The following is a 23,574-nucleotide window of genomic DNA, read 5'->3' on the forward strand; positions in this document are numbered from 1 at the left end:
TATATTACCAGAATATATTTTCAACAAGCCTGTCTGATGAAGCAATGTTTTTATCTACTTTCTCAGTGAAATCAAGAATCGAACATATTTCAATACCTCCAGTTCCAGATCAAACAATAGACTTTTCGATCCTACGGTCAACAGAAGAGTCCACTTCTACGGCTCCTCTGTCCGCTTTCAATGACACGTAAAGAGTCACTGGCTGCCACTTGTCACCACGTGTCCTCTCGAGTCACCGTATAACTTGTACAATATATCTGCAACTTCCTCAAGCTAATCCCGCACGTAAAAAAGAGAACGTACATAGCTTCCTATATATACATGCATGCATGTTCTCTCGCTTAGTTTCTTCTTCAAGGGTGTTAACGAGTGTGTCGTGGTTGGTCCAATTTTCTCGGTATCCATACAGAGCTCACTTAAGAAATCTTGTGACAAGTGATTTTCCAGTGAGAAACAGAGAACCCATTTCTGGTTTCAGATCAGTACTACTGTCGACTACAAGAATGGCGTCAGGTTTTCCTCCGCAGACACAGGAGAGCCAGCCTGGAAAAGAGTATCTCATGCACCCTCAACCTCAGTACACAAATCCCGACTACAAACCATCGGATAAGCTTCGTGTAAACTTTCCATTTGCCTCTTTCTTCTAAACAATATATATGTATGTGTTTTGCCATGTGGGTATGAACGAGGTTGTTGCAGGGGAAAGTGGCGCTAGTGACAGGAGGTGACTCGGGGATCGGACGAGCTGTGTGTCACTGTTTCGCTCTAGAAGGCGCGACGGTGGCGTTCACCTACGTGAAAGTTCAAGAGGATAAGGACGCGCATGACACGCTGCAGATGCTGAGGAGTGTTAAGACCCCAGACGCGGAGGAACCCATGGCAGTAGCAGCAGACTTGGGCTTCGACAAGAACTGTAAAAGGGTTGTTGACGAGGTGGTGAACGCTTTTGGTCGTATCGACATTCTCGTCAACAACGCCGCCGAGCAGCACAAGAGCTCCTCCGTCGAGGAGATCGACGAGGAAACACTCGAGAGGGTTTTCAGAATAAACATCTTCTCCTATTTCTTCACTACCAGGTATATATATATCACATAAGAGTCTTCTACTTGTTAAGCAGAAAGTGCCGTTAGCAGAGTCTGAATCTTGAAGATGATGTTAGGCATTGCTTGAAGCACATGAAGGAGGGGAGCAGCATAATCAACACAACGTCTGTGAACGCCTACAAGGGATGCTACGCTGCTGGAGTACACGGCGACAAAAGGCGCAATAGTGGCGTACACCAGGGGACTTTCCCTGCAGCTGGTGAATAAAGGGATTCGCGTTAATGGCGTGGCACCGGGACCCATTTGGACGCCATTGATACCGGCTTCGTTGAGTGAAGAGGAGGTCTCGAAGTTTGGGACTCAGACGCCCATGGGTAGGGCTGGTCAGCCAATTGAAGTTGCCCCATGTTATGTCTTCCTTGCCTGTAATGACTGCTCCTCTTACATATCTGGTCAGGTCCTCCATCCAAATGGTAAGAGCTTATAAAGAGTACTCTTTTCTTTCTTTTAGAATATTAAAAAATGATGTGTATTGATTTGGTGGTGGTTTTGCAGGTGGCACCATAGTGAATGGTTGACGGGTGTACTCAGTCCATGGATAAGTTAATAAACGTACTTTCGGTTGTCTGTGATACATATATGTTTGTATGTGCATATGTATAAGGTGCTCTCCTGTTTTGGTTTAGTATGTAAAGGGTGAGATCATGGACCTCTCCTATATATGGGGTTTTCTCATGTACGTAAATGAGGGCGCCTTGGGATATATGGAAATACTGTGCTTGTGTCTGTAACTTCAGAAGAGAAATAATACGCACATATATAGTGATGCCAATGGAAGTCTGGCTAAGTCTCTGTATGTTGATATATGTCTAGTTATGGAATAATACGTACCCTTATGGCATATCTGTTTAATCCTTTGGCATGGCATGAGATTATGAAAAATGCTGCACCATAAAGGACATTGATTCATATATCATATATAAATTAGATATCAAGATATATCATATTCAGAAATTGATCCGGACTACAATCCGTAAAGTTCATGTCTGAAATTCAAAGCTCGGATGGCATGTGGAGCTTGATGTTTACAAATATCAAGCTTTTCGCTAAAGGAATTAAGAGGGACAAACAATTTGATTTAAAGAGGAAATAGATTCAATTGATTTTGAGCTAGGGAAAATGAGGCTTTTCATGAAGACTATAACCCGAGTCGGCATCTGAGGTATTTTGTCAATTGGTGAATGAAGAATTTGCTTCAGAGAGCTGCATCAATAAAATCTTGCATTGGCTAAAATTCCTTGAAGCTTGTCAAGTGAACAATGGTAGCTCCAAAAGTAAATATGTAAAAGAGATGATATTGTTAAAGAGGAAAAATATTACAAATAGACGAGGATAAGAGGTATTCTCATTGATAAAGGAAGGAAGAGAAGATTCACAAATAAAAAAAATAAAAGAGGGAAATGGCCAAGAGATCACAGCGGGCTAAAGAGGTCATGCAGATCATGCACCTGAAGAGTGGCTTAGAAGGCTGCTGGCTAAAGATGCTAGAAAGAACATTTAGAGAGAGAACCAAAAAAGTAATATGATTTAGTCAGGGCAAACAAGAACATCATAGTTACATGTGATGCGATCATTAGGATATTTTTCTTTCAATGATTCATCGAATTTGGATAGCCCTGATTTTGGGAATCGAAAATTTGAAACGAACTCATTGATTCAGAAAAAGGAAAAGAAAAAGTACACCAACTAATGTACATACAGAGGAAAAACATCAAAAACTATAAGATTAAACAATACAATTTCATGTTATCCTTATAAGAACCGGATCTTACTGTAACTAATGCACATCTGGGAAAATCAGGATGACTGATCAAAGCAAATCTCGACACCAATGCCACCAATTGCTGCAGTCAAACATTGGAATCCACATGCCTCTAGCTCTGTGGTCACTTTTTCGAGCACTACTCCTGATAGCACTGTTTCATCAAGTCAAGGAACAAATGGACATTCATGAAACAAGCACATTAAATTTCACATGAACATGTTTTACAGCGTGTTCTTGTTCATAAGTTCCTATTCGTTCAATTATAGGCCGTGCCGAATGCTGTTGTTCACAACGTTTCACATTTTCTTTCATTCTTTCAAGATTCCTTGCCTTAGAAATGTTCTGTCCTTAACTTTTCCCCAGCCAAGGAGCTAGCAGTTAATACTCTCAATGCCCTATTACAAGGCCCAGACATCCAGCCATTGTGCAAAATATTTGATACCAGTATCCTTCTGGGATCACCTACTTTACTCTATGAATGATGTTATGGTTTCTCACAGATCCAAATAGATAAAAATAACAGCCTAGGCAAACTATGAAGCATATTTGCAGAAGTTAAAAGTTGAGAAATAGAAGAGGAAAGAACAAAGCTAGGTATCTTGTGGTGCAATCAGATGATTATAGAATCTTTACTTGGGTTTGCTCCTTAACAGAGTAAAAGTTCGGTAGAAGTCTTCTGTTACTCTTCACAATCTGTAATATTATACAAACAAATCCTATTCCCTGATTTCTGTAGGTCCAAGCACCATGCCAGCTCCTCAGCCTTAATCAATTAGCCATGCTGATTAAAGCAGATATATTACCAGAATATATTTTCAACAAGCCTGTCTGATGAAGCAATGTTTGCTTCTCTAAGCTAAAAGTCTAATCAGCAAACAGGGTACGAAAAACACATAAACATGATGAGAGGAGTATGAAAAGGTTAATATTGTAAATGCATTCAGAAATAAGAAGCACCATTTCAAAAAATTGCCAAAGACAGACATCACATATACAGAGATAAATAACCAGAAAGGGATAGATGAAGAAATTCTTGTAGGAACAACTAAAATAAATTAAACAGAATAAGAAAGAGGATACAGGTCGGCAACAGTGTTAGTACGCAGCCTCCACCTCCAGCTCCTGTCAACTTGGAAGCTAACTTGTACTTCAGTGTTGTCCGGATAACTGTTTCTATGGAAGCATGACTGACCCCCATACATTGGAGCAGACCTTGATTCATTTCCATTAATTCTTCAAGCTTCTCTTCCTTCTCAGTTATAGAGAGGGCATCAGAAATAGGTGACTGAATTACACTAGACAATTCATTGCTAATGGAGTCAACAGCATTAAACACAAAATGCATAGCATCAGGATGCCGTAAGGTCCTCTCTGAAACGCCAGCAACTAATGCCTTCGTATTCCTCCCGACTTTTGTGTTGGTAATTAACATTTTGAGCGGCATAATAGTCTTCATACGTGTCAAACTACCCGACTTGAACTTGATCATGTTGCCTGATTTGCATGAGGAAACTACTTACACAACCATCCCAAAACAAGAGTCTCTTGCAGTGACGAGTGGAAAAAAATTAATTTAATAGAAGTAATTTCTAATTTAGAATATACAGCAAATGTCATTTAGGAGAAAAAGGAAATACATAACACTTTGGAAGTTCAAGCTAAGGAAGAAAAGAAGAGCAAAGCTTGGTATTACTTAGTCAATACACTTTGAAAATCAAGCTCACATGCTTTCCTTTGCATTGACATTCAATACTGAGAAATAACAAAATCAATGTAAGTTATTCACATATTTTGTCACGCACAAGAGAATTTTGAATGTGGAGAAAGTTGAGCAAAGTGACCCATGAAAAAAGTTTGAAGAAACAATTTACAATACAAAGTGACAAGTCATATGCAATCTAAGAACTAATTTACGTAGGAACTATATCACCAAGTTTCATTTAATCTTGACAACATCCCTCTAGAGAGACCATAAGAAATAATGGTATTACTTATTTAAACATAGACAAATGGATTACTTAATCAATGAGGAACGCCACACTGTTGTCATAAAAGGGAACCCTTAATATTAATCTCTCAAATGTGCTCTAGGATTCTTTCACATCTTTTGCTAAATTCTCTAATTTATAGTCTGTTGCAAGCCTTAAAGCAATAAATAATATAATGTTTATTATTTGGAAAAGAACAAACTTAAGAAACGCATAAGAAAAGTTATTGATAGAACAGATATTAGATTTGCATAGTGCGGATCATGGTAGTTGCATACCATAAGTGCTGACGGTGTTGTCAATGCCAGATGGCTTTCCGTGAATTATTTTTTCACCTTCAAAAGCCCATTTGTTCAATAAATCAAGTTCAGTATCACCAAATTTTAACCATCCTTGATGGCCCATGTCCAAACTCACAGAATCTGACAAAGCAAGCAGAGCAGCTGACATTGCAACACAGAAAGAAGCAGATGAACCCAGGCCTGCACCAAGTGGAAGCTCAGAAGTAACAACCATTATAGCAGGTTTAAACCTGACAGAGAAAGGTGAGGAGATCAGAAATCAAACAGAAAAATGAACGAGGTTGACTTAAAACAAGAAAACAAAAAACAAATTATGTACCCTAAAATAGAGGTGTATAGCCAGAGAAAAGCCGACACTCCAGAAGCTAGTCCAATTTTAGCCTCTGGAATATTTTGCTCTTCAACTAGAAAAGCAAGAGACTTCAGGAATTCTGTTGGGCATGAGGTGGGTGTTGAAGCAAAAGGACTCCCCAAGTCTGGTAATGCTCCTTTGATCCTTTCAATGGACCATGAAAATTCTAATGCCAAATCCTTGAGCTGGAGTTTTAGTGTATCATCATTCTCTACAGAGAAAAGAAGAAAAGATTAGCAGAAATCTTTTCAACAGATATACAGCATTACTTCAGCAACTTCCAGATAACCAATTTCATCCCAGTTTTTCCTCATAAAAATTTCAACACCATTGGTAGATAAAAGAAGACATAGGAGTTGAGAACCCTTCATTTTTCTAATAAGGGGAGGTTGAATACAACAATTGTCTCCAAAGACTGAGCTGCTAATCATAAATAACAATTCAACTAGGCATTCTGATCAGACTAAAAGTGAAAAAAGGGAGTTCCAAAGATTTATACCAATTACATGTGAAACCTGAAGATGTTTGAATTCAATCAACTTTGGAAATACTTGGGAAATAGGTAAATAGGGTAACTTCATTAGTAGGTTCTTGGAAGTGAGAACAGAGGATCGCTCATTTGTAGGAGAGAGCTACTTCTCTCTAATAACTTGACAGCGTTCAGTAACAATTGATGAATTTAATTGAATTCTCACCAACAATTACAGAGCTACAACTAACAGAACTAATACCCATATATCATGAAGCAAATAGCAAACTCAAATTTTGATCCCACATTGAGTAATTCAAACAAAATGGCTGTAAAAGCAAGCAAAGAAATATTTGCAAGGGTAAAATTTCACAATTTGTCTTTATAATCTTACATGATCCTTACAATTAAAACCCCACCTGAAATTCTCATAGAAAAAGCTTACAGTAACAAATTATATATACTATTTTGTACTTAATCAAACACATTTAATCACATGTAATTCAAATCATATTCTCACTGTTTCTATATAAATTTCTACCTTCAAATATTCAAGAAAAGTAGTTCATTCCAATGCATAATCGCCAAAACAAATAGCATAAGAACAAAGAAGATAAAACGAAGATTTTTTTTTTCCCCCCACCTAAAACGAAGATTATTGTTTTTTCCCAAGAGACCATGTAAAAAACCATATTACCGCAAGTTCAAAAACTCCATATACAAATCTATCTCCCCGCGTAACCAGTAACAATCAATAAACACGGTCAAAAAAACATCCTATTTCCATATAATCAAAAAGGGTATCTCCTAACCACCATTTCACAAATTCCTGAAACAGAACAACTCAAAAAGACTCCATGACTGCTTATTTCAATGAAAAATAACCAGAAAATGGAAAATAAAACTCAAACAAGTACCAAAATACGACAAAGTTGAGCAAATCAACGATCGACACGAAAACAACCAATCACATAAGCACAGATGGAAATTTCTCCATATATATAACATACGTGTAAATTAATGTACCTGAATGAGAAGGAAAGCGAAGAGAAACATAGGTGTATAGATCAATGGAGGCAGCAACCGCCGCGGATCCATGGACGACGGCGTGTTCTCCAGAGAGTATGATTTTCCCGGGAGCTCTAGCTTTCACTTCCATTTTCCTTGCTTAATTTCGATCGGATTGGGGGTTCTGATTACTGTTTTCGTGTGTGTTGCTTCTCCACGAAAGGTATTTGAGCATCGCAGAATGTGCTGACCAGAAGCAAGCAACTATAGCGGAGTTGGCAAATAATTTAAAAATATAAAATATATAATTATTCCTGTTTCTTTTTTTGTAATGAATATTTTGATGACGTAATTAATCCACGCTCCCTAGTGTTCATTAATTTGTTACTTTCAATTTTACGCCATCTAAATTATTTAATTTAATTAATTGTCACGTTATTTTTTGCATTATTTTTTAATAAAAAAATTTGTACTTTTAATTTTTTTTTTCAAAAAGAATTTAAGAGCATCATGTATATATATATATATATAAATCTATACGAGATGGTCAACGATCATCCGTTGACATTTAATATTTGCTTTGGACTTTTTTTCACCTCTTAAAAGTCTTTTGCAAGTTCACCGTCAATAACTACTTTATATTTGTAATAATTCCGAAATATTAAGTAAATTATATTAAAATAATAAAAATTTGTAATTATATAACATTTAATGTAAAATTGAAGCAATAAATTGCAAATTCTGTTAAAATTTAATTTAAAATTTAGAATTTTATCAGAATTAATTAAATTTATTATTCACTATTTCAATTATATATAAATGTTTGTATAAGTGAACACTTAAATTGTCAAAGTGTGAATTTGCAGACGAATTTAATAGAAATTTTAAATATGTTCTAAACATGGTCTTACATTGAGCTTGATTGAAAATTTAATTTCATAAAATAAAAAATGAAACTTAGACAATTTAAGTATGGTCAAATTTTGAATTAAAATAAGATTAATCTGGTAATGTATAATTGATTATGTACTTATTAACGAGAACAAACATGCTCTGAAATGTAAGGAAGGTACTGAACTAAATCACTCGGTGCCTGCAATCTGTGACTTGAGGGTGTCGTAGAGAGTTTCAACAAAAGTGAGTAGGAACCTGTCTGAACCATGTTTAGCCAACAATGAAACCGAAATCGGAAGATTCTCATGCAGCCCTAAAGGTATTGTAACCTATATTGGATGAACAGAAGCATATTATAAATCCAAAGGTGTGAAAAACTCTCAGGGAAAAAGTAGTCAGAGATAGAGTAGGAACCTGACAGAATCCAGAAACTCCAGCAATGGACAGCAAGCTAAAAGCCCTGGCACGAAAGCTTTCCAACGTGATTGGGTCTGTTTGTAGTTTTGGTGGAGGACCGGGAACGGTAGGGATGGCTAGAATGCTGTGGTCCTGGAGCATATATAGTTCAGAAGAGTAACTCAGAAATAAAGAATGCAACAAGTTCATGAGAGAAAAAATAAGACAACTCCAAATGAAGCGATTGATAGTAGATATATTTCTAATGTCATTGACGTTTTTTTAAGTGCAAATAAGACATTATTGTGTCGAAATTTTACCCTGTAAAAGATGTTTTCCTTAAGAGGGAAAATGACATCCTCTCATAAGTGTATAGATTCCCTCAATTCTAACAAGGTAAAAATCCTGTGATTGCCAACAGTTTCTTTTCCCTTTTGTCACATTGGTTCATAATCATCTTACGTAGATCACCTAGCTAAGCAATTATTAGTTATTATCTAAGAAAACAAGGTGCAAACACTGAAACCATTGGCATCAAACATGTACAGAGAGATAGAGAGGATACCCCCAGCAAAGCACTGAGAGCAGATTGTAGTTCAGCCTTAATTGACTGACAGAGATCAATATTTTCCCCTGTCGTTCTGACGGCTTCCCATATACGTTCTGATAGGCCTGGACCAAAATCAGGTTTTACTGAGGTAACCCATTCACCATGGTTATCCTTGAATTCATGCCTATGCTTCAAAGAGTAAACCATATGATTAAACTCAATAAGAAAAAGAAACTGCAGCTAATCTAGAATGCTACTGGTTAGCAATTCACAGTTGTTGATCTCACCTCTGAAGCAACCGCATGGCATTTGAAAGGGCTGCAAGGGATAGTATGTTATACTCTTGAGCTTGGATTCCTTTACTCATGAAGTGCTTCAGACTTGGAACATTATCTTCAACATAATCCCCAAGGATTATGTGTTTTATAACATGACCTATATGGTAGATTCACCCAACCAAACATGTATTCAAGTAAACTGGTAACTTCAGAAGTGGGAAACAATAGTACAAATAGCATTTCAGTAACCAAAATTTTTCTATTACTTCCAAGCATGTGACAAGTTTCAGTGCATATGTTAAAAGTGAAGACACGTGCCTTGAAGATTGAGAAGTTCAAAGGAACTTCGCAATATCTAGAAATTAATTATTCTAGATATTCACATATCTAATTCATTAGCTGTAAAAATTGCTAACCTCCAAACAATTTCTCCACTGATTTAACAAGAACTTGAGCTGTTTGATCACTTGGGATGCTTGATAGCCGGAAACAATCTTCTGAAATGATTATCTGACTAGGACTGGCATGATTCATATCAGGCAACCGCAGTAGAACACGCCCAACCCGACTCAACATCTCAGGATCCCTAGCAAACCATCCTACGTAAGATGGCGTCAGAAAAGCAAATTACAAAAAAATGGTACATAGGTAACATCAAGTCTGCATCTTAAGGAAACTGGGTAATGCAGAAGAGAAAGATATATATTTTTTTAGATGTGAGAATTTAACGAAATATACATAAGCACCAAAGAGGTGCAACCTATATAAAAAGTTCTACAAATCTGTCAAATATTGGTAAGATCGTCTAAATCCTTGCAGGTATATGTGGTTCAAGAAGAATGTAAGCTTTATTTCTTTGTCCATCTTTTGACTTAGTTGGAAGGAAGGAAAGAAAAAAGCTTTTGAGGGCATATAATCAAGGATGTTTGGCTCCAGACTCTAGATGTTTGGATAATAGGTCATATTCTCTTTATTCATTCAAGGACTTAGGAGACTTGCTAGATATTTTGATAGATTTGTAGAGACTTGTATACGAGTTACATCTACTTGAGCCTTTATATATAATAATTTATATATATTTTAAATCTTTATAAACATAAAGTATTACCTTTTTATCAAAAAACAAGGGTCCAGTGTCAGACATCCTTAATCCTATCAAAAGAAAATTATGTTCTCAAAAACCTTCATGTTTCTTTCCTTCCAAAAAAACCCACAGAACAAATAGCTCATAAGTAAAAGATGTTTATGTAATTATAATCTTTATGTATTATTAAGCATATTTAGCTCTGGATTTTCATCCTTTTTGGATTTTCATATAAATTCCACAAATGAGGTTCTCACAAACAAGTACACTAAAGTTACCATTTGAGACCATAATCTGCAGGTTAGAATTTTGAGGTGTATTCATCTAAGAGCAAATTTTCCTCCCAACATTTCAATGACATAATAAAGTTTAGGCAATGACAGCACTATTAATTCCTTACCCACAGTATCAAAACTCTGTGCCATAGGAATAACTCCAGCAGTTGAAACAGCATTATGTGAAGGACGGAAACCGAATATTCCGCAATATGAGGCCGGGATTCTAACACTCCCTCCGGTATCAGTTCCTGTAGTAACAATGAATTTTACTCAAAAATTTGAAAAAGATTAAAACGGAAAGATAATTTTCAAGAAGAAAACCAACCAAGAGAGAAATCTACAAGCTTTGCACCTACAGCAACAGCAGATCCGCTAGAAGATCCACCAGGCACCCTATCACGTGCACATGGATTTGTAGGTGTCCCATAATGTTTATTTTCTCCATTTATACTGCCAAAGATGGATTTGTTTATGGACTCAGCAGGCATCCATTGAACAGTCAGAAGACTTCATGTATCTTCTAGAAAATTTGAGTTTTTAGAATCGCAGAAATCATGTGATCAGTTTCTTTTACTGTTTCATCTTTTCTAGGTCTTAAATATGGATGTTATGCTTCCAACAGTTTCAGCCTTTAATTAAAATACAAAAGGTCCTAACACTGAAAAACAAACAAAACACTAATTAGTTAATAAATCTTTGTTATCCATCTTCTGAAACATAGTTACCAGGTCTGCGACTCCCAGCAATTTTACGCACCAAATTTTTTTAAGTGGTTCATGCTAGGTGTTCACTTGGGTTCATTTTGTTTCTTGATTCGGATTTCCAAGGGACCATGCATTTACATGTATTGGGGCAAGTCAGTAGAACGGGATCCAAGAAATAGTGAGAGGAAGAAGGCAAAGAAAGAGAGAGTGAAAAGTTTATTCCAACATAATTTTTTTTTAATCAAAATTGAGATTAGTTATGAGTAAAATGGAAGAAGTATGTGTCCAAGTGAAGAGCAAGAGTTTCATTCTCTCAAAACTTAAAACATATTGATTGTCATTCTTTAAATCCCTGTAATACATTAACTCAGTTGTTTAGGAATTTTAACATGAGTGTTGATATTATTTTAAAAAAAAGTATTGATATTCTTGTTGTAGCAACTAAAAGGATTTGATTGCTAAATCTGTTTACAGAGAAAGAACAAGAACCAATAGAGCATAATGGATTACCAGACTATTACTTATGATCCAAATAGTAAACTTAATAAACGGTTCAATGAATCTTCTAATCAAAATAATGTACCAACAAAGCCTACCCCTTGGAACCTAAATTCGGTGTCTACTGTGTTTCATACCTACATCCCGCACCACGATTTGGATTACATGCATTTTACGTAACTATGTTTGGTAGCATTATGTCTTGGAGTTATGCTAGCATTTTTCTAAACATACTCAATATTCTGAATGCTTGGCCAGAAATCACTTGATAACTACTGAGGATTATCATGTCATTCATTGATCAAGATAGAGCAACAAACTTATCAATCTTAACAAACAGCTAATCATGTTGTAAAAACTAGATAAACTCCATGTAACCTGAGACGTGCAAGCACCATCCTTAATGATAATTCGACCACAACAGTAGAATAACACATAGCCAAAAAAAAGGGCTATGATTATGTTAGGCTAGACGAATCAAGTTCTTTATGGGTGAATGAAAGGAATACTTAAGAACCCTGACCTGTATGCCATTTCATCCATGACAGTTTTACCAACACATGCGGCACCAGCCTCTAAGACGGCCAAAACAGCAGAAGCTGTTGATGTGGCAGCTGAATGAGTCCTAGCCCAATCAGGGTTTCCAAACCCAGTCACATATCCATCCACATCAAATCTGCTTTCAAATTTCAACTTACAAAGATCAACCACACACTTTTTTCCAACTGGAAAAAGAACAAAAAAAAAATGAGATAAACTAATGGCGAAAACTTGATTGGTAACCAAGAAATTGAAGGAAAATAGAACCAAATTCAGAAATTATCGTATGAAACAACATATATTCTTCCACATCGGCAGAAACAACCATACTCATTACTAGATCCTAACCAAAGCTACGGTGAGAGCTCAAAATATCGTGTAGTACTATTACCGATATAAGAAAAGAGCTGAAACCAGGAGATGAAACAGAGAGATAAACAGCATTTTGTGTTTAAATAGGGAACTCACATGTCCTTAACAGCAAAAGTGAGCCCAGTCAAAGGAAGTTTCTGAGTAGTTGAGCTCGGAGTTACGGTGAACTTCTCCATGAAAGCTCCGTAATCGGGGTCCCTAGCCATTTCCTAGCGCTGTCCGATACGCCAATGCAGATAGAGAGTGGTGAATTGGCGGAAATTTTATGTACTACCTACTTTCAGCTTAGCATTACTTGTGACTTGGACCGCCTGGATTTCTGGTTAACAATGGCGAAGCTACGATCAGTTTGATCAATGAGAAAGTAAAAGAGCCAAAGGATGACGATAAGAGAGAAAAATGGACACGACGTCAAGAAGCGACCAACCAATAATTCTTATAAAATAGCGTGAACCGGCCCGATAAAAACGGGCAGCCCGTTTTGGCACACCCGGCCCGACCCGAGTTGCATGATCACCAGGCAATTTTAGCTTGAGAAGAAGAGAATTATAATAGTTGGATTCAAGTAGAAATAAATAATACTTCCATTTTTAAAACACGAATACCTCCCCACAACAATCCCATCAGCACATTCAGATAACATTAAAATTTTTTTTAAAATCTATTACAACATAATCTTTACTCAAAATATATAAAAATAATAATCTGATTCAAACTTACAATCTCTTACAGAATAAAAAACGTATTAATTAGCCAGCGATACACTAATTGGTCGGATAGCATCAAAATGATATTCAGAAAATTTAGACTAATTCCAAAAGTATAGAGCTTAATCAAAAGTAAAATTAAGATGATATTCAAATGACAAGAAAACATTGAAGTACTAAGACACTATGAAGCAAACTATCAATCAGCTTCATCGGAATCATCATCAAAGATGTATAAATACGGGATCACAGATTGATTATGTTCTTCTTCTGCAACCACTGTGGTCCCTCTGGGTGTGTTCCAACCCAATCGCTGCATATAAACTGCATCATAAGCCTCAAGGTTGAAACCAGAAGCAAGAAAAAGCTCCAGCTCGTGCACGAAACGATCTGTTCTTGCCATCAGAAAACGCCTAGCGGCATCAGATACTAGAAGCTTGAATTCTTCTTGTTTTGTTTCAGGTGTTCCTGTTTTATGCTTCTGCTCATTTCTAGGATTGGAAGGAAAAATACACAAGATAAATGCACGTTTATGCAGATTTTACGAGAAGGGTGTTTGGATTGGAGAGCAAAATGCTTGAACCATATTTTGGTTAAAAATGATTAATAAGTCATTTGGGTTAATCATAAAAGTGCTAAAAGCTATAGAACTTTTAGCAAACAAAAAAAGCTCCAAGACCCCCTCTTTTTCAGAGCTTTTAACTGGAAAACTTGGAAGTCCTTCACCAACTATTTTTTAACCAAATACCTCTTACTAAAGCAAAGTATTATAGCTTAATAATTTTAATAAAAGAGTAACTAATTATTCTTTTTGATTATTTTAATAAAGTTTTCATACTAAAGCTTTATCTTTACCAAACATTTAGTAGCTTGTTAAGAGTCTCAATGCTGAAGAAAAAGTCAGAATGCTCAAACACTTTTCCAGCTTAAGATACAAGAAACTTGAAGTTATTAGGAATTAGATTTCCTATGTATTTAAAATACCAAAATAATAAGCCAATTCAAATACACTCAAGTCTTAAAAGTTCAATAGAGCATAGTTTAACTGAATCTTCTACCATTTTTTGGTGAACTAAGGGGCAAAACAATATCAATAGTACAGTAGTGGCTCATTACCTTCTCCGGAATGAATCAATCGTGTCAAGTATGTGATGTGCAATGATTTCCACATCTTCGTCCTATGTGTTAAAGTAGAAAGACAAGAGTCAGTAATACTAGGTAATTGACCAGATATATAGTAAGACAACAAAAGCAAATATAGAGTAATCAAAATTTGCAAGGCAACCCTCTGTTTATCCAGGGCACAGAAGAAAAGTAAGCATTTCATGAATGAAATTTCAGGTGAACAAGACTTCAAATCTTGGTAGATATCACATGTAACATTAAACTTGAACAACATATTTCAAAAATCATCAAAATTGATTGAAATTAGAATCCGTTATATTTTCCCCTATCTAAAATAAGAATGCATTCTAAAAAAATTCCACTAAATAACTTAATTCGTTAGACATATAGCCTAAGATTAACAGAATTCCATCATTTTCTTCGATTGTAATTGATCGTGTATTTATTAACAAAACAACATAAAAGAAATACGGTTGACTGGAAGGGGAAAGAGAGAAACTTGTTAATGCAAAAATACAGACACGTACAGACCAGCACCAAAGCTTGAATTTCCCTTCTCAACCAATTTAGGAGCCACTGATTTGCCTGAACATACTTGCGAGATTTCCAATACCATGGTACATCAAAAATGTCGTTTAGGATACCTAAATGAATAGATAAATGACTGAAAAGCCATATATAAAAATCCAGATATAGTTGTTTGTCAGAAAATTAAAGATATATTTATACATAAAGCAGCAAGCAATGCAACATTGAGATGAAATAAGTGAAGAACCTGGTTCGGTGTAATAGCATTGTAACCTATACTTGTGTGCTCTAGAAAGAAGAAAACTGCAGGGATATAAGAGTATAGTTAGCAAAAGCTTCCTAATGATATCAATATGAGCTCAAACAAAAGAAGTCAATCGTCAAAATTATACCCATTCCCAAAAGTTTGATTAACATAGTGCCTTTCGAAAGAACTCCCATCAAAGCCATGAATGATTGAAAAGTTTTCCTTCTGCAAGTTTGTTGAAGCACAGAACCATCAGCAGCAATTTTTTTAAAGATATATATTTTTAAAAATAATTTGCAACGCGAAAACTTCCCAGAAGATCATCTATCCTAATACTACTCTTGTCCAAGCAAGCTTACAGAATTCAGATGGGATACGGTACATAAATACTGGTATGATCACACTCAATTGTTTTTAAAGGTATCAACACTTGCTTGTACTCGAATTTCTTTCTATTCCAGATTTTGTATCTTTCAAGCTCATTAAAAAAAAAAGGGAAATAATCTACAAAGCTATTATGCAGAAAGCTACAAAGATGCATAGTAACCCCTCCATCCATACGCACACATATTCTTCACCTCTATCCCATGGGAGCATAAAGAAGTATTGCATGTATCACAAACAAAATAGATATTATATATAAACAGAGCAAACCTTACACAGAGGGCATTTTACAAAAGAAGGTGAGCAAGAATGCTTTCTGGCACTCACTTCAGTCCAATGTACAATGCAATTGTAACAGAACTTATCTGCAAACACAATGGAACTTCTACAATATAACACTAAGATGATATTTAGAAAATTTGACTGCTCAATAATGATAATGAACGACATCAATCAATATAAATAAAGCATTAAATGCATATTTTGTTAATTTTAGGAGTAAGAATTTGAAGTCTTCAAATTTCTATCAATATACAAAACTAATTCATCTTCAACCATGAAGAAATCTGCTCCAGATGTTGGAATAGTTTGCCAGTCCCATAGAAACTTCAAACTATAACCACAACCACGAGCCTTTCTAAACTTTTCTCCTTTTCAATAACGGGTGAGAGATCAAGGCTCCCCACTTCACAGTGTCTTTTTTGTATGCCCCAGGACTCCAATAAGAGAACATAAACGATATTTTTTTTATTATTTTATTGGCTACCAAACTACATGTTAAATGGGAGAGGGACAAACGAAACGTTTCGAAAGTCCGCTAGGAATTTCCAAAAAGACACGTTGCGAGATGCGCAAACCCGATTTCCGATCTAAACTAGAAATACCCAAAAATGATCATTTTGGATATCCAATTGCCGTTTTTCTTCTCCTTTTCCTAAGTTTTTTCTCTGCAACCAAACAAACGGTTAGAGAGAAGTAAAGGGTGAGAGAGACGTACGGAAACACATGTCGAGATAGGCTTCTCGATCCATCGGTGCGAGGCATATTGGACACGGGTTTGGATCCTCCGAAGAGCGAGATCCACTCTGGTTAGGCTCTTCCCCCTCCCGCTCCATCTTCTGCTTCCCTTCTTTATCGCAGCAACTAATACATATCGTGCCTGTTCATGTAGATGGAGGCTACGACACCGTTTTGTAAGCGTCTCTGTTTTTCTTCTGTTCTGTTTTGTTTTTGTTCTTGTTCTTTTTCTTTAAGACAAATTTTAGAAGCACACACTTTGATTTTTACTAGTTCAGAGTTTGAGACCCATAATTTTAATTATTGTTATACTTATTTTTTACTAAAAATTGTTCATAACAAATTCACTAATCTAAGTGTGATTTCCAGACATCCATTATATCCTTTTCCTTGGCAATCTGAATTCTTCAAGCATAATCTAAATCCTTTTTAAAAAACCTTGCAAAAAAACAGAGAACAAGAATTTGGTAATTGGCTAGAGTGATGTCCTCTCTGGACCTTAAGCCTTACCATAACTTATCAGGAAAAGCATATAATTTCACATCAAATCCTGAAATCAGGAATATATGTATGTATATATTAATATTCTAATTCAACATAAAATGTATCAGGACAGGTATTTATTACATAAACAAAAATGAGAGAAAAGGAAGAAAAAGGAAAAAAAACAGCTGGAGAAACAATGCTCCAAAACATTGCTGGAGTTCTCTGCATTCTGAACAAGGTAACTATCTTTGCAAAATCTTTTTTCTGTTGATTCAATATTGACTCTGATTTGATTCATCTTTACTCACCCTGCATAAAGGAAAGACAGTTGTAATTTGCAAGGTATTAGGTAATTAAATGTTTTTAGGCTGTGTAATATATTAGATATATATAAAATATGGATATTTATTTGGTTTCGGAATTTTCGTACCTCTTAAGTTCTAGGACGCTGGAATATTTGATACGGTTGCTACCAGACCCTAATCATCCAAGGGTCATAAAGAACTGAGAACTCAAATTGGTTGCCAGTCTCGCTGCTGCCAGACCAGCGAAAACCAATTTCAACATTGCACCTGAGGTTTCTTTTCTTTTGAATTTCCCTGAAAGGCTCAATTGAATAAAAGAACTCATTCCTTGATCTCTGATGATTGTCACAAAGACAATCTGTCATTGTTATGTTGATAGTGGAGGAAATTCTTTGACTTATCTGCTCGATATCTGGAAATGGTTCGAACCAGAAGGACTCCTTCTTTGCAAAATTCACTTTGTAGGTCTCACAAGTATCCATATCGTAAATTGAAATCTTGATAGGATGCCGTTGATCTAAAAGTTGATGAGTAGCCTCATCAAGCTTTGCTATAATATGCTCTCCAAGTTCTACTGAAGGGGAAATCTTTAGGCTATCCCAACGCAAATGATCTGTTGTGAGCTTTATACGGAATGGCCAAGGATTGGTACTTTCCATAGAACTGCTGCATAGTTGCTTCCCCTTTACACTGCTGGCGGCTTTTTCATTCAGTAAATGATCCTTCAATGTCACCATGGCCGATCAAAACAAAAAAGAAAAAGAAGAAAATGGAGAATATTAGGAGCTGTCTGGAAATCATGAAACCAGACTATATATTAGATGTTGTACCAGTAGTAAATCTTTCTTGTTTTCAATGTTTTTCCTTCTATAGCTTTTGTCCAACTATATAATTCCCATACATGAACATGGCATAATTTCATAACCATAATTGGGCGGAGTGTAATGGCTAAAACATTTCTTGAAATGGCATTTTCTTACTTCCATTTTTGTCTGAAATTTGAATCATATCCAGCTGTGGAATAAAATTATAATTTATGAATATTTAAAAAATATATATGTAATTTATGCGGTTAGAGTAGAGCACTATAGTGAAAGGATTACAGCACATGAAATTGAAGATTAATATAATATGACATTAACATATAGCTATAATCATCCAAATATCCGTAGGAGGTAAGATCTGCAGACATCTTATGGCCACATCATTAATCATTCTTAAAAACAGAAACATTTTCGATTGATGATTAATTAAATTATCTAATTAGGCAAGTCCGACTTGTATAAGATTTGAAACATCTAGATTTCTTGAAGGAACTTCCATAAAAACGTTAGTCATCAAAGCAACAGAAATTGCTTGGAGAAGATGTGCATGATTGTAGAAGGTTAGCTAAAATTTCTTTGATTCAAGGATTAGAAATGAGGGTGAAGTGAGACATTTCACTTGTTTGTTGACTGCATTAGTAGCACTGGATATCTGAATGACTCTACTCTGTGATGCATTAGTAGATTTCACTTGTTTGGAAGTGCATCTTATGTGATGCATTAGTAAATTGTTTGTTTATTGAGGAGAGCCATTGGATAACTCTTAGCCATATATGAACCTATATAGCTGCTATCTATTGCCTCTAGGCTCTTGGCCAATTGGAAGATAATACAAAATGACTTACTTATTTGTCGAAACAGCATGCCAGATAAGAATGCAAGTTTTACATCCAGTATGCTCTTGGCTCTACTGTGTCGAATGAGTTCTTGAAGTCACTAATCTTGTCTTGAGTTCTTTCCACATCCAACAACTCTAACTCAATTTGTAGATATTTGGGGGATCCAATCTCGACTAAGTATTGGAGTATCAGGGTATTAAGAGATATACTTCCACATGAACAAAGTATAACCATTTACAATGGTTTATATATAACTGGACAACTCCACCTATAACCATATAGGTGTATTTTTGGACTAGGATATAACAATAAGCTAGTTCAAAACATTTTAAGCCATACTTGTCACATTTGCCAGATGTTGTTGATTATAGTATAACCCGAATGCTTTGTCCTTTTATTTTATCATGTTTGTAATTCTTCTCAAATGCAGATATAGAGGCTTTCAAATGCTTAGCTTTTTCTAGTTTTAATTGACATAGCAAGGGTCTATGACTGAAGTTTGTGCCTTCGGTGAATTTAAGTTAACAGATTATATAGCTTGAATTTTCAGTCACCGAGCATCTGCAATTTCATGTCAGAACCTTTGTGGCCTGGATAAAAAAATTTCCACCCCGAGTTATAAGGATTCTTCCATACTAGGAATTACTGAGTAGTAATTTGAAGACATCTCAAAATGGCAAAAACTAGTATCATTATTTAAGGCACTGCTCATAGTGTTAGTATCAGAAGAGTAGGATAGGTATAAGTGCGAAAATGTTACATTTCACTCCATCAGAAACAAATGCCAAAACAGATTCAAACCACACTGAAATAAAGCTTACACTGGTTCAATTTTACCAAGCTTCATTTTGTCTGTGATGCATCTCCTTGCTTGTCTCTGGATCTCTCGTTTACACGTTTGCAATTTATTGAGTTGAATCTTCATTGTCTCAACTTCTTTTTTCATCACCCTGATCTCATGCTGTGGCGCTGTCCATCCCTTCTCAGAACCTCCACTTGCTTTTGTATTTGTCTGAGTCGTTGTTCTTCTGTAGTTTAATCCTGCAGCTGTCATTGAATTTGTCATATTTAATTGTTCAAGAAGGGTAAATTGTATCGTAGTTTTTAAGGGTAGCCGGTTGTTGATCATCGCATGCTGGCGTGCTTCTTGTGATAGTTTATGATATTCCATGGCTCTAGTCGCACTTGTTCTTTCTTCTTCTGTTAAGTTAGGATGCGCCTACATGATAAACTAAGGTTAAGTTGGTTCAAGTTTTAGTTCTATGAAATGGAAAAAGAAATACAATATATTATGATAAAAATTTGAACAAAAATGGTATTATAGTTCTACATCAAATTCAAATAAGGTATCTTTTGTGATTATTCCCTTAACAAGTGAAAATACATATCTATTACTGTGCAATTGAAAAATATAATTAAGATCTAAAAATCAAATAGAAAATATAATATATCTGAACTAAACACAACTGAAGAAATAATTACTGAGGGATTGCTAGAGCTTGAACAATGATCTAGAATACTGCACTTAAGAAATAGTTCATACCTTCAGATACATGTCTATTGCTCTGTAAAGTTTATCATGGCAATGGCGAGCTCTTCTAGGCAATGCTTCTATTAGTGAGTGGAAGTTTTGAATTGTAAGATTCTTATCCCTGGCAACTAGGGTTAAAAATCCATCCACCAATTTTCCAACTGCAAATATTCTTGATTCAGAATTTCCCAAGACAGAAGAAGCATAAGATTTCACAACCTTGATGATGATTTCCACATCATACACACTATCATTTTCTCCATGATTCTTAACCAAGAGATCTGGAACACGACATTTTTCCAGCAGGAAAGATAGTCTTTTCTCCAGCTTATTCAACAGTTGACAATTCACGTTCATCATTAAACCCAATTTAAAAAGATACAGTAGAAAGTTGCAAGAAACAGAATTTTCTTCTGCTGGCAGAATCCTTATCAAACTTTCAGTTGTAACTCTTAGCAACTGTTGTCTCATATGCATGGGAGTCTGGTTGTCAATTCCTACAGTGATTCTTGAAAGCCAGTTTGAGGTCCAGTGAGCTATACAGGATCCTACCAGCCCTGATTTCATCCCTTTAGTCTTAATCAATTCAATCACTTCGATGAAATGATCTATTCGGAGGGCTGAAACATCTTCAAACCACCAGTTATCAGCTATATCTTCAACTTTTGCTTTGCTATTATTATCCACGAGAAAGTTTAAACATTGTGCATTATTGTCTTCAAAGTGAAATGTTTTGGGATTTATGCAGGCCTTCCAAGCAACAGCTTCTGAGCATCGTTTCAAGATCTGCAAATCTTTAGCCCATGAAGATATGGACTCGCAACTCTTGAAGATCTGAAATGTTTCTTTCCAAGATGTAAGTATTACAAAGCTAAGAAAAGATTCAGTTTTGGAGATGAGATTTCCTGGTTCAAGATCATCACTCATCTCCAAGAAACTTGCAGCACAGAGTAGTGGAGCAACATTGGATGCTACTACCTCAACCTTCCATCCATAACAGAATTTTACCACCAATTCAAAAACTTCAGGTCCACCCGGAAGATCATCTATCTGGATACAGGTGCTGGTTCTTTTCTCCATATTGCTTGTTCTCTGGAACACAATTCTATTTAGATATCCACTTCTTGAGACCATCGGTAGCTAAACACACGAAAAAGAATTATGGTAAAAAATTAGCACGAGTTGGAGAAAAAACATTATCATTCCTTTGTAAGCTCATGCTGTACTTTCACTATCATTCTCCAAATCTTGAAAAATGATAGTGAAAAGAGGTATCTTTTGTTCAAAATTGTTTTTCGCAACTAAACATGGCCTAAAATTTTTCAAAAGGATCTGTACCAGAAGTTTCTTCTTTGAATATCCAACAATGATTAGATACATCTTTAGCAGGTTTGTTCTAAATTTCTAAAGCTATTCTCTGCTTGTATGCTACTGCAGATCAGATGCAGGGACTAGATGACCATGGGCTTCTCTCAGGCCCGGGCAAATTGTTTTTATTTTATTGAAATGAAAGCGGTGAGATTACTCATATGTTTCCTGTTCAATCAGAAAGATACATCACTCACCTTGTGCAAGTGAAAGCTTGAACCATCAATCAGCACAATCAGATCGCTCGCAGCTTTTGTCCTAACAATCCTGCATGCCACATGGTGAGTATTAGCTTAGACAACAAAGCATCATCATTGTTAGCATCGCCTAATTTTTCATATGAACATATATAGAGTGTCTTATTTTTAGAGTATGTCTGGATTTTATGGGATTAAATACAAATAGATATAGTTAAATCTTGTTGAGACATTAACAGGTTTTGAGAGGCGGGTGAAGCTATTTCTTACAGTGTAGCCTATGCATATGTGTATGTGGGTGAATGTGTGTAAATTTACCCTGATAATTGGTATCTTAACTATTTTGGGAGATTTTGGTATATTAGACCTCAGATTTGATTGAGAGAATCACATCATAATCTTCAAAAAAAATTATAGTGAATCCAGATTCATTCTCTTATGAAATAGATAACTTTGATAGAACCATATAAATTCTGCCTTTTGTACATTTATACTTTTGACTCGTTTGTTTTAATTTATCACATGGCAGAAAACACACACACAAAGACGTATATATGCATATACGCTGACCCTTACCAGCTCTGATTTGTTCTTTCCAGTGCTTCAGCAACCATACTGGTACTAACCGGGAAGATGACACACTGGTTAGGCTTTTCCCCAGGCACCAAACCAGACACGGGAATTGCCCTCTCAACACTTCTTCCCATGGCAGTATTGCAATGTTCTTGTCTAGAACCAGGAGTCACAGCCCTGTACTTCACTCTTTAAAGCTTCATCCTTTATCTCGTGCATAGAAATGCACGCATATACGCAGCTAAGTCCTTATAAATACCGCCACAGTTCACCTACCCAGTGCTTATTCGGAAAGGTAAAAGTGGGTTTGCCATTAATAAGGTTTGTTGCCTTTTGCCTTCTCCTGTCACCATACATGATAAGCGTGGAGAAAATGGAGCCAAGATGACTTGACAATATTTGTTCAACATTCTCATCCACTAGTGTGGAGGACACAAATGAAAGAAGTCTCTATCAGCAGTCTTTCTCCAGAGGGTTATATATCAAAGTTGAATTGATGAATCATGTTATTTGCATGGCAGAAAATTTGTACAATTTGCTTGACCAGTTCTATTCTATTTGCCTCCACACTTACAATGGAAATGTTGTTTTAGAGTAATTGATACGGCAAGAAGGAGAGCTTAGTGCAGTTTTAAAAGCTCAAGAGGCTATTTCACTGCATGGAATAAAGATTTCATGGATAGAAACTCATGGTTCTTGCAAATTCAGAAGTTGGTATTTGAGTTTTGGTATATCTTGTTTACTTAGTTTTATATTATTACAATTTCTTATCCACTAAAAAGTCAATTTTTAGCATTGATTTTGTTAACACGTTTCACTCTCTTGGGCTTAAAAAGCAAATAAAAGTGCAGGCTTGAAAAAT

General features: G+C 35.8%; 6 protein-coding genes and 1 long non-coding RNA gene across 17 annotated transcripts; 3 read left to right on the top strand and 4 right to left on the bottom strand.

The window, feature by feature from the left end:
* The first annotated feature begins 367 nt into the window (after window positions 1-367).
* On the top strand, window positions 368-1,310 carry LOC110815448 (glucose and ribitol dehydrogenase-like). 2 transcript variants are annotated; one of them, XM_088214879.1, is made up of 2 exons: window positions 368-617; window positions 700-1,299. In XM_088214879.1, the coding sequence occupies exons 1-2, from the start codon at window positions 504-506 to the stop codon at window positions 1,093-1,095; spliced, it is 510 nt and encodes a 169-aa protein (XP_088071005.1). In that variant the 5' UTR covers window positions 368-503; the 3' UTR covers window positions 1,096-1,299. The 2 variants fall into 2 exon arrangements, with proteins under 2 accessions (XP_088071005.1, XP_088071006.1); XM_088214880.1 differs by having other exon boundaries at window positions 382-1,076; window positions 1,160-1,310.
* A 72-nt stretch (window positions 1,311-1,382) lies between these two features.
* LOC148266585 (NADPH-dependent aldehyde reductase 1, chloroplastic-like) lies at window positions 1,383-1,944 on the top strand. Its single transcript, XM_088214878.1, has 2 exons — window positions 1,383-1,516; window positions 1,599-1,944. Exons 1-2 carry the CDS (start codon window positions 1,414-1,416, stop codon window positions 1,619-1,621), a joined length of 126 nt encoding a protein of 41 aa, XP_088071004.1. The 5' UTR covers window positions 1,383-1,413; the 3' UTR covers window positions 1,622-1,944.
* A 795-nt stretch (window positions 1,945-2,739) lies between these two features.
* Window positions 2,740-7,272, bottom strand: MK (mevalonate kinase). The gene is made up of 5 exons (XM_022043303.2): window positions 7,006-7,272; window positions 5,478-5,721; window positions 5,135-5,388; window positions 3,949-4,362; window positions 2,740-3,019 (listed from the first exon to the last, which is right to left on the bottom strand). Exons 1-5 carry the CDS (start codon window positions 7,136-7,138, stop codon window positions 2,901-2,903), a joined length of 1,164 nt encoding a protein of 387 aa, XP_021898995.1. The 5' UTR covers window positions 7,139-7,272; the 3' UTR covers window positions 2,740-2,900.
* Window positions 7,273-7,958: 686 nt separating this feature from the next.
* On the bottom strand, window positions 7,959-14,466 carry AMI1 (amidase 1). 8 transcript variants are annotated; one of them, XM_022043323.2, is made up of 10 exons: window positions 14,405-14,466; window positions 12,678-12,900; window positions 12,193-12,345; window positions 10,793-10,917; window positions 10,590-10,715; window positions 9,522-9,704; window positions 9,115-9,262; window positions 8,843-9,011; window positions 8,296-8,430; window positions 7,959-8,210 (listed from the first exon to the last, which is right to left on the bottom strand). In XM_022043323.2, exons 2-10 carry the CDS (start codon window positions 12,785-12,787, stop codon window positions 8,070-8,072), a joined length of 1,290 nt encoding a protein of 429 aa, XP_021899015.2. In that variant the 5' UTR covers window positions 12,788-12,900; window positions 14,405-14,466; the 3' UTR covers window positions 7,959-8,069. The 8 variants fall into 8 exon arrangements, with proteins under 8 accessions (XP_021899015.2, XP_088071008.1, XP_088071014.1 ...); XM_088214882.1 differs by lacking the exon at window positions 14,405-14,466 and having other exon boundaries at window positions 10,820-10,917; window positions 12,678-13,001; XM_088214888.1 differs by lacking the exon at window positions 14,405-14,466 and having other exon boundaries at window positions 10,820-10,987; window positions 12,193-12,394; window positions 12,678-13,001.
* On the bottom strand, window positions 13,246-16,735 carry LOC110815504 (RING/U-box superfamily protein). Its single transcript, XM_022043324.2, has 7 exons — window positions 16,570-16,735; window positions 15,843-15,937; window positions 15,334-15,413; window positions 15,189-15,244; window positions 14,945-15,057; window positions 14,405-14,466; window positions 13,246-13,779 (listed from the first exon to the last, which is right to left on the bottom strand). The coding sequence occupies exons 1-7, from the start codon at window positions 16,685-16,687 to the stop codon at window positions 13,488-13,490; spliced, it is 816 nt and encodes a 271-aa protein (XP_021899016.2). The 5' UTR covers window positions 16,688-16,735; the 3' UTR covers window positions 13,246-13,487.
* LOC110815505 (uncharacterized) lies at window positions 16,519-23,402 on the top strand. Of its 2 annotated transcripts, XR_002539848.2 has the most exons (7): window positions 16,519-16,660; window positions 16,744-16,765; window positions 17,201-17,313; window positions 21,323-21,430; window positions 21,519-21,634; window positions 22,012-22,223; window positions 22,739-23,402. It is a non-coding gene; the product is annotated as an uncharacterized LOC110815505 (long non-coding RNA). The 2 variants fall into 2 exon arrangements; XR_015817532.1 differs by having other exon boundaries at window positions 21,323-21,634.
* Window positions 17,138-22,849, bottom strand: LOC110815501 (root phototropism protein 3-like). 2 transcript variants are annotated; one of them, XM_088214881.1, is made up of 6 exons: window positions 22,716-22,849; window positions 22,140-22,209; window positions 20,587-21,714; window positions 19,865-20,262; window positions 17,506-18,102; window positions 17,138-17,384 (listed from the first exon to the last, which is right to left on the bottom strand). In XM_088214881.1, exons 1-5 carry the CDS (start codon window positions 22,844-22,846, stop codon window positions 18,090-18,092), a joined length of 1,740 nt encoding a protein of 579 aa, XP_088071007.1. In that variant the 5' UTR covers window positions 22,847-22,849; the 3' UTR covers window positions 17,138-17,384; window positions 17,506-18,089. The 2 variants fall into 2 exon arrangements, with proteins under 2 accessions (XP_088071007.1, XP_021899014.1); XM_022043322.2 differs by lacking the exons at window positions 17,138-17,384; window positions 17,506-18,102 and having other exon boundaries at window positions 19,718-20,262.
* Window positions 23,403-23,574: the final 172 nt, after the last annotated feature.

This window comes from Carica papaya, chromosome 3 (assembly GCF_054855325.1).
Source record: "Carica papaya isolate Zhongbai chromosome 3, ASM5485532v1, whole genome shotgun sequence".
NCBI lineage: Eukaryota > Viridiplantae > Streptophyta > Magnoliopsida > Brassicales > Caricaceae > Carica > Carica papaya.

Excerpts from the sequence above, each read along its gene's own strand:
- AMI1 (XM_022043323.2), bottom strand. The coding sequence starts at position 12,787 with ATGGCTAGGGACCCCGATTACGGAGCTTTCATGGAGAAGTTCACCGTA. Across the intron at positions 12,346-12,677 it reads ACTTTTGCTGTTAAGGACAT|ATTTGATGTGGATGGATATG; the intron begins GTGAGTTCCCTA and ends ATTTGAAAGCAG. Across the intron at positions 9,705-10,589 it reads ACAGAGTTTTGATACTGTGG|GATGGTTTGCTAGGGATCCT; the intron begins GTAAGGAATTAA and ends CATCTTACGTAG.
- LOC110815504 (XM_022043324.2), bottom strand. The coding sequence starts at position 16,687 with ATGGAGCGGGAGGGGGAAGAGCCTAACCAGAGTGGATCTCGCTCTTCG. Across the intron at positions 15,414-15,842 it reads TAAAATGCCCTCTGTGTAAG|AAGGAAAACTTTTCAATCAT; the intron begins GTTTGCTCTGTT and ends ACAAACTTGCAG. Across the intron at positions 13,780-14,404 it reads ATTGATTCATTCCGGAGAAG|AAATGAGCAGAAGCATAAAA; the intron begins GTAATGAGCCAC and ends TTCCAATCCTAG.
- MK (XM_022043303.2), bottom strand. The coding sequence starts at position 7,138 with ATGGAAGTGAAAGCTAGAGCTCCCGGGAAAATCATACTCTCTGGAGAA. Across the intron at positions 4,363-5,134 it reads CAACACCGTCAGCACTTATG|GCAACATGATCAAGTTCAAG; the intron begins GTATGCAACTAC and ends CATGCAAATCAG. Across the intron at positions 3,020-3,948 it reads ACTAACACTGTTGCCGACCT|TGCTATCAGGAGTAGTGCTC; the intron begins GTATCCTCTTTC and ends TTGATGAAACAG.
- LOC110815501 (XM_088214881.1), bottom strand. The coding sequence starts at position 22,846 with ATGGGAAGAAGTGTTGAGAGGGCAATTCCCGTGTCTGGTTTGGTGCCT. Across the intron at positions 21,715-22,139 it reads CAAGCTTTCACTTGCACAAG|CTACCGATGGTCTCAAGAAG; the intron begins GTGAGTGATGTA and ends TCGTGTGTTTAG. Across the intron at positions 20,263-20,586 it reads CAATAGACATGTATCTGAAG|GCGCATCCTAACTTAACAGA; the intron begins GTATGAACTATT and ends TTTATCATGTAG.
- LOC110815448 (XM_088214879.1), top strand. The coding sequence starts at position 504 with ATGGCGTCAGGTTTTCCTCCGCAGACACAGGAGAGCCAGCCTGGAAAA. Across the intron at positions 618-699 it reads AACCATCGGATAAGCTTCGT|GGGAAAGTGGCGCTAGTGAC; the intron begins GTAAACTTTCCA and ends AGGTTGTTGCAG.
- LOC148266585 (XM_088214878.1), top strand. The coding sequence starts at position 1,414 with ATGGGTAGGGCTGGTCAGCCAATTGAAGTTGCCCCATGTTATGTCTTC. Across the intron at positions 1,517-1,598 it reads TCAGGTCCTCCATCCAAATG|GTGGCACCATAGTGAATGGT; the intron begins GTAAGAGCTTAT and ends GTGGTTTTGCAG.